General features: G+C 40.6%; 1 protein-coding gene across 1 annotated transcript; it reads right to left on the bottom strand.

Moving 5' to 3' along the window:
• Positions 1 to 362: 362 nt before the first annotated feature.
• ssrp1a (structure specific recognition protein 1a) lies at positions 363 to 15,975 on the bottom strand. Its single transcript, XM_085362736.1, has 18 exons — positions 15,922 to 15,975; positions 15,039 to 15,118; positions 13,195 to 13,380; positions 9,422 to 9,527; positions 9,056 to 9,249; positions 8,852 to 8,952; positions 8,173 to 8,302; positions 7,964 to 8,067; positions 7,642 to 7,770; positions 7,311 to 7,532; positions 5,187 to 5,259; positions 2,673 to 2,805; positions 2,527 to 2,572; positions 2,306 to 2,438; positions 2,042 to 2,209; positions 1,802 to 1,896; positions 1,520 to 1,688; positions 363 to 784 (listed from the first exon to the last, which is right to left on the bottom strand). Exons 2-18 carry the CDS (start codon positions 15,090 to 15,092, stop codon positions 716 to 718), a joined length of 2,112 nt encoding a protein of 703 aa, XP_085218862.1. The 5' UTR covers positions 15,093 to 15,118; positions 15,922 to 15,975; the 3' UTR covers positions 363 to 715.
• Positions 15,976 to 18,103: the final 2,128 nt, after the last annotated feature.

Genomic DNA, 18,103 nt, shown 5'->3' with positions numbered 1-18,103 from the left:
TTGTTGGGGGTTTTCTCTGTATTATTGTAGGGTCTTTACCTTAAAATATAAAGCGCTTTGAGGAAACTGCTGTTGTGATTTAGCGCTAAATAAACAAAACTGAATTTAACGGAATGGCTGAAACGGTGTATGTAAAGAAACTTTTAAACATTCTAAACAATGAATGAATGTTTACATGTTGTAAATAACACTAAATGGACCACATTCATTAAATGTGCTTTACAAGCTACTTTACACGCAAACGGCAGCAAGCAATCTCTCAAGGTGACCGTTTGACCATCAGTTCAGAATCTTTTTCCATGAGGATCAAAGCACCACCAACTGAGTTTTTATTGAAAATGATTCATTTATTTATTTTGGCCTGAAAACATGACACTGGAAAAGTCAAAGAAATTCCCGTACATAAATTTTGCATCTGCTAACTAACAACCCCTGCAATCATCGTGCTATGTAACTAAAACATATATGCCCACTGGTTTGATGGAAAACCCTTCAGTATTTCCAAAAGGTATGCCAGCTCATCATCAAACTACTCAAATATCATTACATGGTTGAAGAGTCAGTCACAAAAATGTGTTTGTACTCATAAAACGAACCACGAAGAAGCAAATACAACTCAAGTCTGTTAATTTGTCCGTCAGTGTGGTATCAGCAGAGAGAGTATAAACGCTTGGTCCTTGGTGTGTGTGTGTATACGAGGTGGAAAAGTGTGTCTTCAATCAGACTCTTCCTCGGAGCTTGCAGGTGTTGACACCGCCTCTTCTTCTTCCTCATCGTCTGATTCCTGTTTAGAAAAAAGAAAGAAGAACTCAGTGTTTACAATCATGTCAGAACATGAAGGAGTGCTTTAGTCTAAATGAAGCAGTTTCACTATGTTTACATCAACAATTTCCATTGATTTAATGCGCAACGCTCAAGTTCTCTGATTGCTCTCTGCATCTGTGTTATCGAGAAGCGAATAAAGCACATTTCTTAACAGTTAACTCAAACTGCAGGCAAAATCTCAACTAAACAGGAAAAAGCAAGTCATCAAACACTGCCTCGTAGCTCTATCGCAAATATATTCTAACAGAAACTGCAAATATACACAGACATGTTCAAGAAAATTCTTAGTCTCCTCATTACTGTTTTCTTTGCATTTGGTTAAAAATGCAATATAGTGATACACAAGATAACAGGAGCTTTCATTCTCACACTCATTAGCTCTCTATTGCCTTCCCTCTCTCCTACCTGCCATCTTTTTAGTAAGCGGGGTGCTTCAGTTCCAGGTTTTCCCTGATACACTTCGTCCCGCAGCTGTCCCTCAATCAGCTAACGGGATTTAAAGGTTTCTCCTCCTGAAGAAAATGTCTACTTCTCACTGAGCAGCCATCAGTGTTTTGACTTTTAGCTAGATCAAACATTTCCATCGCATTGTGGTTTCTGATTAGGTAAAAGAAACTAAAAGTCATCCTACATCATTCAATAAGAGTCTGAGTCTGTTCTGTCTGATGACGGCATTTACAGTCACTGGATTTACCTTCTTCCTCTTGGACTTGCTCTTGTGGTCAGAGTCTGATGAACTCTCGCTGGTCTCGATGAACTCTCGGCTCTTAAAGCTGTCGTTTCCTCCCCGCTCCTTGTCCTTGTCTGCTCCGGCAGACTTCCTTTTCTTATCGTCCTTTTTGCCTCCAGACTTTTTACTCTCCCTAATGGGTGAAAAGTGGAAGAAAATATAACAAATTTAGCCATTTTTCTGCATCAAGACTTCAAAAAAAAAAAAAAAAACCAAAGAGTTGACTTATTTTGTTGCAGGCCTTACTTCCTGGGGCTGGAAGTTGCTCCTCCGCTCTCTTTGTATTCTTTCTTTGCTTTATCGTACTGTTTTTTCGCCTCGCCTGCCTTTGCTTCCCACTCCTACAGAAAACATTCTTTAGAGGTTTCTCTACACATTTATTCTGGTTAATTAACATACTTAAGTGGACAATAGATGCATTTTATTCGTGTGTATTTTTTTTTAAGTTAAAAAACCAAAACTAAAGCAATTTCTCTTAACCCTCACCTGCTTCTCATCTTTGCTCAGCTGTCTCCACATCTCTCCCGCTTTCTTAGAGATCTCTGTGATGGAGATGCCGGGGTTGTCCGACTTGATTCGCTCACGGCTGGAGTTGAGCCAAAGCATATACGCACTCATTGGTCTCTTGGGTCCGCCAGCATCCTTCTGCTTCTTCTGCTCACATTGAAGATAAAAAGGAATTGAGTAAAGAAATGATTGAAACTGCACACCTTTATGTACAGTGGTGGCTTATTTTAGCCCTTCTCTCGCCTCTTTTCGTGGCTTTCTCTCTTTTTTCTCCTTCACCACTTTGGCTTTTTTGGCCTTTTTCTTCTTTGCACTCTCATCTTCGCTCTCCTCTCCTCCTTCACTGCTCTCGCTTGCTGAGGCATTGCTGTCATACCTGATTGAAGACAAGGAGACGCCAGTAGTGTTAATAAGTGTTAATAAGCTATCATATCATCCAACTACGTTTTAGGAGAGTCACGTACTCTTCTGCAATCTCTTCATCTTCCTCTCCAGGGTTGAAAGACTCATCTGAAGAGAAACAAGAAAGAAAGAAAAAAATATCACTATCCAACGTTCCCCATCTTCTGAGTATGCTCGCTATCCTGTCATATAGGCAGTCATTACTCACCACTTTCACCGTCTGATTCGTCGCTGTCGTTGCCCTCCTCCCTGATCTTGCCCTCAGCCTTCATCCTTTCCAAGTAAGCATCGTGTTGGTCATCATCTGAGTCGCTGTATTCATCAATCTTGCCCTTCATGCCCTGGAAATACACTACAGGGTCAAAAAACAAAACAAACAGACAAAAAACAAAAAACACAGTACCCACGAGCCTCTATCTACTCTGAGATAAAGTTAGCCACCTTTTCCTTATTGCTTAGTTCATTAGCAAAAAACAGAAAAGAAAGAAACATCCCACTAGGCATTACAGATATTGCAACTGCTGTTTTTTTCCAGCATGTTTAAAACCGCCAAATATTTAATGTACAGTGCTATTAAATCAGCCCGACACATGACTGCAACTTAACACATCACTTCGGCCCTTTTTGCTAAATAAATAACTTAATTATCAGAAGTAATTTCAGCTGATCGCATTTCTGTCACAAAGAGAATATAATGCAGGTTTAAAGGTTTAATCTGAGGGGGCAGCTAGCTTATTAAGAACAGGAAATGGGAAGAAAAACATTTTTCCTACGGAAAATTTTTAGCTTTTATGCCAACTTTTTTTCATTTCCTCTCTAGTTCTGCTGTTTTTACTGTTGTTATTGCACATTTCATGGTTTAAAACATGAATGTAGATTTTGGTTTGGAAAAATGAAGCCGCTGCAGAAGTGCCTAGAAACCTGCATTATTTGTGATGGCCACCAGAGGGCAATAGCTGTGGGGGGGAAGCGCACACATACAATAAAGATTTGAGATCCTATAGCAGCCTATGCGAAAACAGCTTTTTGACTCAACCTTTGAACACATTTTGCGAAATCTTCTTCACACCGTAGAAAATTGTGTTTAAAAATACCCTTAAATAGAAAAAAAAAGCAGTGTGTTTTTGAAGGTGTGGCTACCTTGTGACTAGCAGGTCTCTGCTGTACAAGAGTCAAATGCCTCTTTTCCACTAGTACCTACTCGGCTGGCTTTTAGAGTTTCCATCAGGTGGTGCACTTGGTACCAGGTACGAAAATGTGACGTCAAAAGACTGCAAGCCCCGATTGGCCAGTCAATGATGGCATTACTTGATGAGTCATGAAAGTGACTCTTTCAGGAAAGGGAAGAAAGAAAAAAAAAAGAAAAAAAAAGAAGAACTTCCATTTCTGAAACTCTGCAACGAGGTAAATGGCTGCACAAAAATAAACACCGTGGTCCTCGAGTCTGAAACCCCCACCACAATGGAGCAAAAGGTATACTATCACCCCTAAGTCCTCCATTATTGTGTCGTGTTTGTGTCATATATAAATAGTGTTGCAGAGTTTCGGACGCGTTGCTATAATGACCATCATACTGCGATGGCACTCAACTGTAATGGGAAAAAACCCCACCAAAACAGAGTAGAGTGGAGTCAAGTCGGTACTTGTGGAAAAAAGGCACACAGTGTCACAAAGATCCACCACAAAATGCCCAGCTTTAAGATGTGACTTCAGAAAATAATGGGTGATGTCATGGTGGCCATGCTCATCTTATCTAGAATTTTAGGTGGTTCAGGGCTTTTTTGGTCCATTTCTGAGGTCTTCAAACTTCTGGATGGACAAAAATTTAGTTTGCCAGGACATGGAAAGGGTTAACATGAGCCAAAACCATTGGACACTGTGATTCTAATCAATTAAATGACTCATGTTTGCATATAAAGTGAAGTATAAGACCACACAAAATCTTAGCTTAGCATCTTCTTCTTTAGCTTGAGGCTCGCTATGCTGTAATGCCATCCTGGAAATAAAATTCAAACTATTTTCTTCTTCTCCATCTGCACGCATCCAAGTCCACCAATCGACAGACAAACAGGGAGGCTGCTACTTGAACACCAACAGGAATTAGAGAGGAGCTCCATTAATTTTCATTGACCTCTGCTGACCCCATCACCACAGAAACAGATGGGATGGCCTCGTTGAAAGAAGCTCATATATGTCAAAGACCATTGTAGGTAATGCAATCAGCGTCGCCTTTGTAAGGCAGCAGTCTTGATGACAACTGTACTCAGTGTTAAAGCACACCAAAAGCCCCCAGGCCACACATTAGTCAGCACAATGCAAACACACACACACACAGAACGCGCGCACACACACACCAACCCAAAGAGGTATTGGTCAGCGCTCCCTCACCTCCATGTCCCATGATTAGTCATAAATCACTCAAAATATCTCAGGTTCAACAGCAATCATATTGGTAATGTCAAACCAAATCAAGATCATTGGACGCCATCCTCAGAACACGCACACACATACCAGCAGCACGCCATGCAAGCAGGAAATCACTCCAGACCAATAAAATCAAGTGCCTAATCCACACGTGACGCCCATGACCATACCCACCTTCTTCTACAGGTGTACAAGGACAAACACAAAGGAGAAGGGCAACAAGCATCAATATCGGGGATAGAAATATGATCAAACTTAATGTACAAACTGAGAGGTGTTTCAGTGACTTGTGCATTACCTCTTTGAAACCTCTGTTCTTGATGTTGAGCTTCTTAGCATTAACAAAGTCAAAAAGTTTGCCGTACTCCTCTCTAGAAGGGAAAGAGACAAAGTAGGAGTTATTTATTTTAAATTAATCAGAATGGCTTAACAATATGATCAAAAACCAAATGTCTCACAAGCCTCAATTCAGCATCTAAAACTGCAGAGCTTCCCCTGCCCTGCAATGGGATGGCTCTGAAGCTGAACGTCCTTAAAATAAAAGAACTCATAATGGACTTCAGGAGGCACAGACAGGTCCACTCCCCTCTGATTATAAATGGAGAACGGGTGGAATTTGTCTCCACCTTTAGGTTTATGGGCACTCACGCCGATCTTATCTGGACCCACAACACAAACGCGGTGGTAAAGAAGGCCCAACAGCGGTCCTGAGGAAGAATAACCTGGACCAGAAGCTGCTGCAAATTTTCTGAATTTCATAAGTCATGTTGTTTAGACCCTGTGGCAAAAGCAGCACCCACTGTGTTAACCTTTCCAATCTGCTCCCATATGAGAAATGCATTATCACCAATTTAAATGTGAAAACGGTTCCTTCTCTGAAGTTCGATTCTCATTTGAATATACTACTGTCAAAATCAAGCCTCAGCTGTCCACATGCAATCTTGAAACATTAACATGCTTTTACAACATATTGTCTCGTTTTGATTACGGCAATGCAATGCACATGTCTCCATTTCTCGACTACAGCTGGAGTAAAATGCTCTCGCTTGATTTTTTAAATCAGGTTAAAGCAAGTAAGAGCACATAAGCCCAATTTCAGCTTCCCTTCACTGGCTTCCAGGTCATTTACAAATCGATTTCAAAACCCTTTCATTTGTTTTTAAGTCTCTTAATGGTGGTGCCCCATCGTTTCTTTTTCTGATCCAGCCAAATGTCACACTGGTTCTCTCAGGTCAGTAGACCAGCAAACCTGTGGTTTGCCATTGCACATCAAGCAGGCTCCTTTTCTTGTTGTTTTTAAATCCCTTAAAAGCACACTTTTACTCCCTGGCTTTGAACCCAGTGTGAGATGTTGACTGTGATTTTAAGTTATATTTTATGTACTCCTTTATTGTTTCACTTCTACAGCTCTTTTGTGTTTGGTGTCTGTTACCTTTTGGCCTGTGCTTTATTTCCTTTATTTATGGTTTTATTTTTCAGCACAATGGTAACCTCTGTTGTTGTTTATAAAAGTGACATTATAAATATGTAGTATGGCAAGTTGTGCTGATGGACAACGATGTCGATGATGGCTCAGCTGTCTCCATTGGTCAATTATGATATAGGTTCAGATGCCAAAATATGGAGACCCTTGTCCACCATTAATGCATTCAATTAAGATATTTCTTACTATGATATTCATAATAACATGAATCTGTCTCAATCCATCTCAATATTGCTTCATATTTCATCTCCACATATACTCATTTGTAAGACATTTCACTGGCGATCCCACATGGGGACAATCAGACCATGGCAATCACCCAACCCTAGAGTCATCCATAGGAAATGCTCATCCTCCTCCATATTTTGGCACATGAACCTATATCATAACTGAGCTCCTGTCTGAGCAGTACAGTGCTGGCAAAAGCTATAAACAAAATAAAAACATGGTATTAGCAAGATCTAAATTTATGAACAACATCCTTGCTTCAGAATCTGAAATTACCTACTGTCCTTCTTTTGATGGGAATATAACCCTCCGTGTAGGCACTTAACTTAGGTTCCAGCAGCTTCATGTTAAGCTTGAGTTTTGTAGTATATGGCACAAAATGAAATGAAAGTCTGACAACTCTAATGCAGATGATGACTTTTAGTGCTTGGAAGGATCATGTTACATTAGTGGCGATAAGATGGAGATGCTGAATCAGCAGAGTGGTCAATGCAAACAGCCAGAAACCAAAATGGATTTACTCTCATCCTCTAAAGTGAGTTATTAGAAGAAGAAAAAAAACCAACACAATGTGAATGAGTGTGCCAGAGTGAAAATCATGCCCAGACTTGTATATGAATGAATATTCCCCCAGCATGAAACACATATCCAGGATACCTTTGTGTTTTTATGATAGGTCTGCTCCTGTTAACAAAACCTCTCAATGCTCACCTCTCAATGCTGCTAAAAGTGTACTGGTTCCCTTGCTTGGTCTCAATCTCAAAGTCAAAAGAACGTGTTGTGGTGGTGCCTCTGGCAAAGTTGACACAAGAGATCTCTTCAAAGCGCAAGTGAACAGGGGGCTTGTGGACGTAGATGAAACCCCTTTCCAAAGGATAGAGGAGGCCTGAGGATGCCTTGTAGGAGCAGGTGATGCACTGGGCTCCTGAGTGTCTGAGGAGGAAGAGATCAACGCCCAAAGAGTGACACAGTTATACTTAATTTTGCAAAAGAAAAAAACAAAACAGTGTTTTTGAAAAACAGAAGTATATGAGATGCCTACCCTTGGAAGTTTCCAGGTACTGTGATTTTACGGTTGACCAAGGCCTTCATCACCCTGCTCACCATCTCATAAAGAGATCCTGACATGAACTTACTGAGTTTACCCTCAAAACGACGCTCCACATCTTCTCTGTGACACACATGGGAAAGAACAAAGTTTAAAACCTTAAAATTAAGTTTTGAGAGTTTCTAAATGATGCAAAGAACTGTTTCTACTGACACTACTGACTCAGACCCTTGGTTCCCCCTAGTGGACACACGCTTTACAACATTATTCTTCAGTCAAAATTAGCTGAAGCCAATCTAGGTCTAGATGCACTCACTCGCTCATGTTGAGGGTTAGGCTAATATCTTCTTCCTTGGAGAAGAGCAGAATGAGAAAGTGATAACGTGTCTGCCCCTGCTTGATAGGAGGATCCAGACTGATCTATAAAGAAAACAAAAACGCCACAAAGAGAAAGCAGGTCAGAAAATGGGAGCATTAAATGCTAACACTGTCAACAATAAAAGTCACACAGAAAAGTTCACATACCACAAAGAACATCTGCCTCTGATCCTTGTGTGGCAGCAGGAAAAGACGGAGGACGGTGGTGTAGGGAATCTTGTAGTCGAACGTTTTACCGTGCAGGTGAAGAAATGTCGGGTAGATACGGATGTCATATCTGAAGAAAGGAAAGTTAACTGGTTAACTCCTAATGTGAATAACTAACTAATGTGAATCATATAGTGAGTTCATAAGTGTGACTTCATGAAAGTGCAAGGTTTATGCACGCTTTATCCAAATATACAAAGGCCATTTTATTATTAGGTATATCAGCCTAACTGCTTGTTAACTCCAATATCTGAACAGCCAATCACCTGGCAGCAACTCAATGTACTTCTGCATGTAGACAATGTCAAGATGACCTGCTGAAGGTCAAAGGTAAAAAAAAAACAACAACAATTCCCTGGTGTGGTTGGTCTCAATTTCTGCTGCGACATTTGGGCGGTATGGTCAAAATTTGGTGTAAACAACCTTTAAGAATGGATCCAGTCTGCCAGTTCAGGCTAGTGGTAGTGTAACAGTACGGGAATGTTTTCTTTGTACAATTTGGCTCCCTTAGTATCAAGTACGTTCAATATAGTGATAAACTGGCCAATTTTTTGGTTTAAAATCAAATCAGAAAATCGGTAGGTGACTGGATTTGGGTGCTCAAATGTCAATCTTTTACCTTCCTCTGGGTGTAAGACACTGCAGCTCTTTGAAGATACACACAGCGTCTCCTGTAGCTTGGATCACATCAGCCTTAGATAACACATTCTGGGCAAATGCCTGAATGAAAACACACAGTTTTAGAACTACTGTAAACAAAAACAAAGAAAAGCATAAAGAAACCAAACAAACAAAAAAGCAGAAGTAAAGCATCCTTTGTCACCTCCACGGGGTCTTGCCGTTCATCAGACTGACTGGGTGGGACGTAGAATCGGACCTCCATAAGGGAGACTTCTGTGTCGTCATTCTGGTGAAACTCCAGAGTGACTTCGTTCTTCCCTGTGGCACACTGGGAAACGTTGGACAGTGGGATCTCAAACGCTGTGTTGTCATTGACTTCGAAGGATAACAGTGGCCCTGTGAAAGGCAGAAACAAGACAGTTAGGAGAGAAACAACTGACCTCATCTTCAGAGCTCTCTGAGTTGATGTTAAACAGCAAACTAATCTTAAATTGACTGTTGATTTTCACCTCACTTATCATCATCAATATTTCAGACATTATTAGTGCAGTGATTCTGAAAAATTTACCTGAAAACTTGGCCGTTCCCCAGTTCCAGCCCTTCACACACATGTCCTTCTCTGTCAGCTCCACCTTGTAGTTGGCCTTGAAAAACTCTGAAATCTTCTCAAAGTCCTGGTGGGGTGAGCAGAAAGAATAACAGTGGGAAAAAAGGTTGACAGAAGAGAAAGAGGTGAAAACAAAAGGAAGAGAAAGCCTCAAAGTTAGCAATGCCGTCAAAGCACTGGCTCCACATGGGTCAAAGCTTATAAAAACACCACCTAAGAAGAAGGAGGAATGGGATAATTAATCACAACGCAATTGTAACTATGTCCGCCGTTTGGGCCTCTTGGGAACACAGGAGATGAATGTAATCCATCCACCCTCTCTGTCTTCTTTCCCTCTACACCACCACTGACAATCAGCCTGTTTATTTATCCTGCAGGACCCCTTACAACTGGAAAGAAATCACACAGAGCGACAAACACATGGTCAATCACACACACACACACACACACACACACACACACACACGGAGTCCCAGTAGTGCAAACACATGTGGAAGTGATTGTGGTGTGTGAGTGTGTGCAAGGTAGAATGAGACTCTGTGGGAAACCGAATTTACGCACCTGGATATCTGCCTGTCCATGAGGTTATTACAGCCAATTAGAGCCCAGAGATTCAGAATTGTGTGTTTGTGTGTGTGTGCGTTGAAGTTCATCAGCATGTTTGTTGACCAGCATTAAGGCATTTTTTAGATAGGAGAGCAGGCGCAAGCAGATGTGTAAATTCATAAAATCAGAGTTTGTGCAAGTTCTCATCTCCTCGATGAAGCTTTGGCAGATTTGTTACTGCCCAGCTCATGAAGTTATAATAAACACAGACCACCAAAAGACAGACACACACACACACACACACTCACCCAACATGACCACCCTGTCTGCCTTTTATTAGTACATTTTAAATCCCTGCTTTTCCAAAAGCCTTCATCCACTTTGTTAAAAGATTACTTTCATTATGTCAGTTGGATATTTGCTTTATACAGTTTACTAAGACTAGGCTTAAAAAATAAGTACGGGAAAAAAATTAGAGTTAACCAAAACTATTTCAAACAATGTATTACAGAACTAAGTAAAATAAAATAAAAATGTAGAGCTAAATCTCTTTAATTTGACTCCGTCATTGTGGTCAAATCTTTCATCATGGCCAGTCTGATGAGGTGGTTTGGTGGTTATGTTTATTGAGACTGGGATGTCTACATGACTGTGAGTCAAGTGTTTGTATTGCAACTCCTGTTCTCAACTTCTCCCTGGGAAAAAATGAGAAAAAAAAAAAAGTAAAAACATACCCATAGTAGTAATAATGATTATGATAATAATAATAATAATAATAATAATAATAATAAAGATATCTTTAGTGTAAAATCTAAACAAGCAAACTCTGGAAACAAAGACTAAACTGAGTAAAAAGTGAAAATTACAACTATTATATAAGAATCCCCCCCTTGCCATTTTCTTCATTTAAGATCTTTTCATAAGGAGCTCTTGTACAGCTGTCAAGCAGCTGTATAAAGTACTGTCAACATCTGGACTGAAACCTCAAATACTTGAAACAACCACTCAAACAAGATTATTTTAAACGGAAAAGAAAAAGTGAGCTTTCAATTAGGACCGAACCTAACAATTATTTTATCATTGATTCCTGGAACAATAAGGATTAGGGCCGCCCTCCAAAAACATTGTACCAACTAATCAGTTGATGACAAGAGTCTTGTTTTTGTTCGGTTGTGCACAGTCAAGTCCACCACAGGAAGTGGCTACAGAAAGACATCGACCGTTCATCGATGCAGTTACAGGCGGGATGTCGAGGCTTCTTTTGAGGAGGTAAAAGACACTCAAGAATGTCCAAACTCTGCAGGCATCATTTGTCAACATTAAACACGGTTTATCTAACATTAGACAGTCAGCATCTTGCTTCTCTAACATCAGACACAAAGTTTCCTCATGAAGCACAGAGCGAGCGCTCTGTTTTTTTAAAGGCTTGCTACTATCTTACTTTTATGTGCTATGCAATGTTGCCCTGCATTAACAACGTTACTTAAAAGATTTTCAGCCCTGAAACGATTTTGACATAATCAAAAACAACATAGATTGAAACGAATAAATTAATGTCAAACTGCAAGACCTTTACTATTATAGTCTGTTTAAAAGGTTTAAACTTAAAACATTTGTATTTGATTTGGATCTTTGTGTTTGATTTGGCACAGACTTTGCCAAAATCAACTAGCCTTGCAATCCCCCTACGATTGGTTTTACATTCATTTATAAATACATGTTTTTAAGCACGTGTGGCTCAATCATGTTTATATGTAGGCACCATCAAAGGCCAATTTTAAGCCAGGAAAAATCCTGTAGGAGGTACAAAGACTAAGCAACTCATTATTTGAACTAACAGCTGGCAGAAAAACCTTTGGGCAGTGCTAGTTTACGCTATAAAATCTCAAAAAGCTGCAAAACAACAACATAAATACTGAGGTGTTGTCTTGCTCTATCCTAACACACAAACAAGCTGCGTTAAAACAATACTGAGCTGTGATTTAAACGATTAACTACCTATGAATTGTTTCTGTTACCTGTCAAACTATTTCAACTTTACATGCAGGGTGGAAGCCTTTAGTACCTGACAGTTTGACGCATGAGGCCTAAACACTTTTGAACCCCAATAGTAAAATGCATCCACAGTGGGCTGCTGCATACATTCAACACCACACTCGCAATGTCAGCAACAGCGTTATGGGCCAGCTGCACTCTAAACATGTGAGTGACATGAACATAAGTGAAATCCATGCTTTTCTACACCTTCTGCTCCTCCACATGAGTTACAGGTCAGCTATATAACAGACTATCTGGCAAAGATTCACCATCTTGCTCAAGAACGCTTCACAGGGACAAATGAATCAAAGAGTCTGCTCCGCACGCCAGCAGCTAAACCTCCAGCCAATTCTCGATTACCGACACTAACCGTGGGATAATAAACAATGACATCACGGCCTGCGCTCCAGGTTGAGAGGATCCATCTTGAAAAAAAATACGCTGATTAACCCCAGGAGACAGCCGCAGACTCCAGGTTAATACCCGCTCCTCCATCTCAGAGTTGTACTTGTGTGTTGACATTCCCCACACACTCAGAGCAGCAGGGAAAAGGCAGAGCAGGGGAAAAAAATGGAGTGATAAAAAACAAACACGACCACAATTTTTTCTTGTCTGTTTTCTGAGCCAAATTGTTTCAGTGGATTGATATAAACACTGACTCACATGAGCCGATGATTACACTGTTTATGGAACACACATGCTCGTGCTCGTTTCCCTCATTAATCCCATTAGGAGCTTCGGGGAGAAGAGCAGATTCATTCGCATACTTCTGACACACACGCACCCTCAAGTGGTGGCATTTTCGCAAGATGGTAGTGTTTTTCCTGAGGAAATGTCAGACAGGGAATGGAAGTTGTTTATCAGAGGTCCCCTTGCTTGGGTTACATCCCTGGCTATAAACACAGCGCTGAATAAACCAGCAGTGTGTGTCACTCTGAAATATTCCACTGCTGCCTTGTTCTCCTCCAAGTAAGGTAACAATTATTTCCCAGAAACGGAGAGAAAAGATTTAGATCCCAGGAAAAAAAAAAAAAAAAAAAAAAGGAAGAGAGAGACAAACTTCAGAGACTGATCAGAGATATGAACCACACACACACTTACCCAAATCTACAAAACAACCTGGAGGCATGCAATGTGCATCCAGAACTCACCGTGTCCCTGAAGCCATCATATTTGTAGACGTGTCCCGTGCTGGTGCCAAGTTTGATGCCATGGCCTAAGCACACCCGCCTCCACTGGGCCAAATTGAGCTCGCTGGCAGGGATGCTATCCACCTTCCCCGTCTTGCTGCTCTTATAAACCACATTCTGCTTGCTGAAACGCAGCCGTCCGTCATTCTGCAGCGAGATATTGAAAAATGAAAAACTCAAATATTTTATACATAAACTAAAAAACACTGGTTACAGCTTTCCAAATGGGAGCTTGCTCACATCATAACATTTATTTTTTAAGTTTGATGATTAGTTTAGATTTAGATTAATTTACAAAACCAAAATCCAGATCTTCTTATTGTTTCCGTACTCGTGGGCATGGATACCCTCTTTACAATAGTGATTTTACAAGAAAAAAAAAAAGAAGAGTAAATGTCTTTTCAGCAAAACAAAAATTCCACAGCTGAGCCGATGACAGTTTCATTTTTTTTCCACACTCATGGCTAAGAGTCAATGCTAACAGCATTTAAAGGCATCTTATTTTTACTAGGTTGTGTAATGATACAATAATACAGTGCCATAGAAAATAATTTTCCCTGTTTCTGACTTCTTAGTATTTTGTCACATGTTTCAGATCACCAAATTGTAACATAAGATAAAAAAAAACATAACCCAAGGAAAGACAAAATGCAATTTTTAAAATGATGATTTTAATTATTAAGAAAAACAAACAAAAAACTAAAATATCCAAACATATCTGGCACATCGTAAATCATGAATTAACTGCGATTAACCACATTTTTTGGAGAGCTGAGTTCAATGCCACACCAAGGCCTGATTACTGCCAGACCTGTTTACTTAAGAAATCACTTAAATAAAACCTGTCTGACAAATCGTAGTTGCCTAAAAGATCCAAAAAGCAACACATCATGCTACAGTGAACAGATGAGAAACGAAGTAACTGACATCTATAAGTCTGAAAAGGCTTATGAAGTCATTTTAAGGCTTTGGGACTCCAGTGAATTACAGTGAGAGCCATTATCTACAAATGGAGAAAATCTGGAACAGTGTTGAACCTTCCCAGGTGTGGTTGGACTATAAAAATTACTCCAAAAGTGCATCAATGACCCATCTAGTAGGTCACAAAAGAACACCCAGAGCATCATCTAAAGAATTGCAGGCCTCACTTGGCTCAGTTAAGGTCAGAATTCATGACTGAACAATAAAAAAAGAAAAGAAAAAAAGAGACAAAAATGGCATCCTTGGGAGCGTTACAGGGTGAAAACCACTGTTGACCAAAAAGAAAACGAAGGCTCCTCTCACGTTCGCCAAAAACATCTTGATAATCCCCAAAGACTTTTAGGAAAATATTCGGTGGATTGACCACACAAAGGCTACCCTTTTTCACTTTTTACCAGAGACTCCTTAAGGAGAATGCCCATCTAAAACAGCACATTTGTGACTGAAAACCTTCCAGTGTGGCAGATAAAACAATACTGCACAATTATTGCTCCCAAGCAGGGCACAACCAGTTATTAGGTTTAGGAGGTAATTGAACCAGGGCCAGGCAGGTTTGGGTGGCTTTGTTTCCCTTAATAAATGAAATCCTCATTTTAAAAACTGCATTTTATTTTAAATTTACTCAGGTTATCTTTCTCTAATATTGACATCTGTTTGAAGATTTGAAAAGTGACACAAATAGGAAAAAAACAAAACAAAACAAGAAATCAGAACTGCAATTAAGAGCACAGGAGCTGATGTTTGTCTGCGATGCCACTTCAAAAGAGACTGTAATGAAGACCTGAAAGAATTTGAGAGCAGAGCTGCTGGGTGAAGATACTTACCCAGGAGCCTTTAACCTCCTGGTAGATCTCGTTGAACTCCAGTGTGTCTCCCATTTTGGCTACAGGCGATGACTGATGCTCTACAGACAGACAGAGACGGAAGAAACGGCACTAAATACAACCAAACATCTACAACGAGGCTTATGTCACGCCTGGCTTTAAAACCATTCCCAGATTGTGGCAAGGTGGGGTCTGCATTTTGTTGTTGCTCCTCACGGTGGGAAAGTAGTGTGGTGTTGATGAAAACATGAGCAAGCACGCAGCGACTGAGCCAAAACACCCGAGAGGCAGAAAGCAGCCATCCTGTGAGTGTGCAAACTGTAAAAGCAGCTTCGTGTTGAATTTGGGTCTTTTCGTGTTATTTAATATTTCCGTTTATTAGTGTTTAAAAAACTGAGTGAAGTTCTGAGCCAGCTAACAGCTAACTATGAACAATTAAAAGAAAGCTCTGCCCGGCGAAAGTTTACGAATATCGTTATCTTATGGCGTGAATGTGTCAGCGACAGTTGGGTCTTTGTGTTTCTCGAAGCAACCCTTAACTATCACCCATGCTGCGCCACTAACAATAGCTAGGCTAACTTCAACTGCACAGGGTACGCTTCTTTTATACAACGATGTGGGACAGTTTCCAACTGAATCCTCAAATTGAATACGGCACGCGCTAGAACGCCGCCCGCTCGGGCTGGTCCTAAGTTAAAATCCAGCGCTCCATCAGCACTAGGCCGGTAAAAAGAAATCATGTAAATATTTGGGGTTATTGTAACAAACGACGTCACTCAAAGTAATTAATTGTGCGCCACGCACTCCCTCGTTGCTTATACATATCAAAAAATTAATTTCTATAGAAGCGAGAATGCAGAGTTTAAAAAAAATCAGGTCTTACTGTGACAGTGCTCAGCAGCTTCGCCTGTTTTCCCGCGTGTAGCATCGGGAGCTAGTCACAGGAAACACTCATACGGTGGCTCGTATTTGCTTCCGGTTTTGAGACGTTACCCCCCTCTTCCTTTGAATCACTGAGGTGTTTGGTGGGTAGTAAATTACAAGGATTTGAAGTGGTTTGAAAGCTGAGGTCTGTGTGAAACTTGGACAATAAAACAAAACAGCCCAAAAACATTTTGTTACGGAGTCTGCGCAGGACAGAATGCGTTGCAGTAACCGCTCATCACCACTGGGTGGCACAGAGCACAGGTAATGAAGCTAGTATGGCAGCCTTTACTTAGTGCCAAAAGGTTTAATAACATAGTATTAAACACAAACTATAACAATACTGATGGGTTTATTTTTTAATAAATTACAAAAAAGAGTCAAATAGGAATATTGCATCATTCTAAATAGTTATTTAGACTCTTATAATACGACATATGGACAGAGATAGGAAGGCCCCGGATCAAATAGGCTAGTACGCATGGTCCAACAAACCTTATTGAAAACCTTAAGGCAAAAGGCACAGTTTGGCCTTTATTTCGTTTTAAATCAATTTAAGAAAATGCAACATAAGGCAACCAAACAGAAATCGGCCAAATAAATGAACCCTCTTCCCCTTCAAAACAGGGCCTCAGCAGGCCCGAATTAAATCGGGGCGCATTTAAGGCCCTTATCGTTTGAGGTGAGTTTAAAAGTGCATTTTCACATTCTCACACACACACACTCTCTCTCTCTCTCCCTACATCAGCACACGAGGCTGAAACAAACCGCCGAAGCTTTTGGCAAAGTCCTTGAGGACCCCCTCCTCCGTCTCCTCCACCTTAATCCAGCCTTGAGGATACACTGTCAGTCCGTATAACTAGACTACTTTATTCAACCACATGAACCGGTGGGCCTGACGGATTTTGGAATATCTCAGCGATTACGAAAGAATTTTACTTGGATCCGGGACAAATAAGAGTATCAGCAGCGGTGCTTCGGGGCACGATACGGTGCTGCATGCCACGGGCTGATATTCTGGCTGGCACGCTGAGTGACAGCTGGAGGTGAGAGAAGAAGATCCAGAATAATCTCACTGTCAATAAAAAACTAAGAGCTGAGGAATGGAGGGAGAAGAAAAGAAGCGCGGGACAAGCAAGCAAACACTTGCCTTCATTCTCCCGCAAAGAAACAGAAAGGAAAAAAAACAAAACAGGCGTAATGTTTTTAGACGCAATTATTTCCATTATTATTTGCGCCCCAGTTTAATTAAAATACAGCCTTGAATTTTTTTGTTATGTTATTTCACTTTATTTGAGATTTTTGTGCAATATTATTAGGCCTACTTTAAACGAATAGATTTAATGTACATTTTTAAACTAATTTGGTCTCTGCGTAAAGAGGACAAAAGAGAAAAAAAACATTTCGACTGTTTGGTAATTTATTTTTTACTCCAAGTGGAAGCGTAAATGCTTAGTTAAATGAATAATGATAATTATTATTGTAATAAAAGGGAAAAGGAGAGAAAACATCTAATTCGTTCCGTATTTCCCGGACGATTTGAAGGTCACGCTGGCCTCAGCTGAACGGATCAAATCGGACTCGCACCTTGTTAAAAGGAAGCAGATTTAAGATCAAACGGCCGCGCTTACGTCGGGTTCCCGAGGATGACGAGAGGAGAGAGAGGAAGAAATGAGTTGTGACAAGTCTCGTGGTTCAGCGGCTCTGTCAAGTTGAGCCGTGATGCGTCAACCCGGTGAATCACCACCATTTACTGAAGAGGAGGAGGCGGATAACGAAAGAAGAAGAAGGAGAAGAAGAGACAGGGATGTGAAGGAGGGGAGGAAATAAGTGGAAAGGGTAGAAAAAGAGGAGGAGGAGGTACAAAAAGGCTCCGCCGTCATTCAGTCTGTCGCACAGACCACACGCACCATAGTCAGCGGATCGTTAATATTTCAACTGAATGTAACAAATATTTCACTTTAAATGACTGGATCGGCATCACCTGTGTTTCACTTTATCTTCTCCTGAGCAGATTTTATTGAGCCGATTAGACGAAAAATAAGAAAAAGGTTTGCGGTTCTGTTTAATCTCCAAGAGGAGAGAGGAGATCATTATCGGGTTCTTTCTGCGCTTAGTGGATGAACTTCTGAGAGCGCACC

The sequence above is a fragment of the Diplotaxodon limnothrissa genome, linkage group LG2 (assembly GCF_057381915.1).
Source record: "Diplotaxodon limnothrissa isolate DT_005_m linkage group LG2, D_limnothrissa_male_GT1.1, whole genome shotgun sequence".
In the NCBI taxonomy this organism is placed as follows: Eukaryota; Metazoa; Chordata; class Actinopteri; order Cichliformes; family Cichlidae; genus Diplotaxodon; species Diplotaxodon limnothrissa.
The sequence above is the reverse complement of the archived record's forward strand: the minus strand, read 5'-3'. Positions and strand labels throughout refer to the sequence as shown.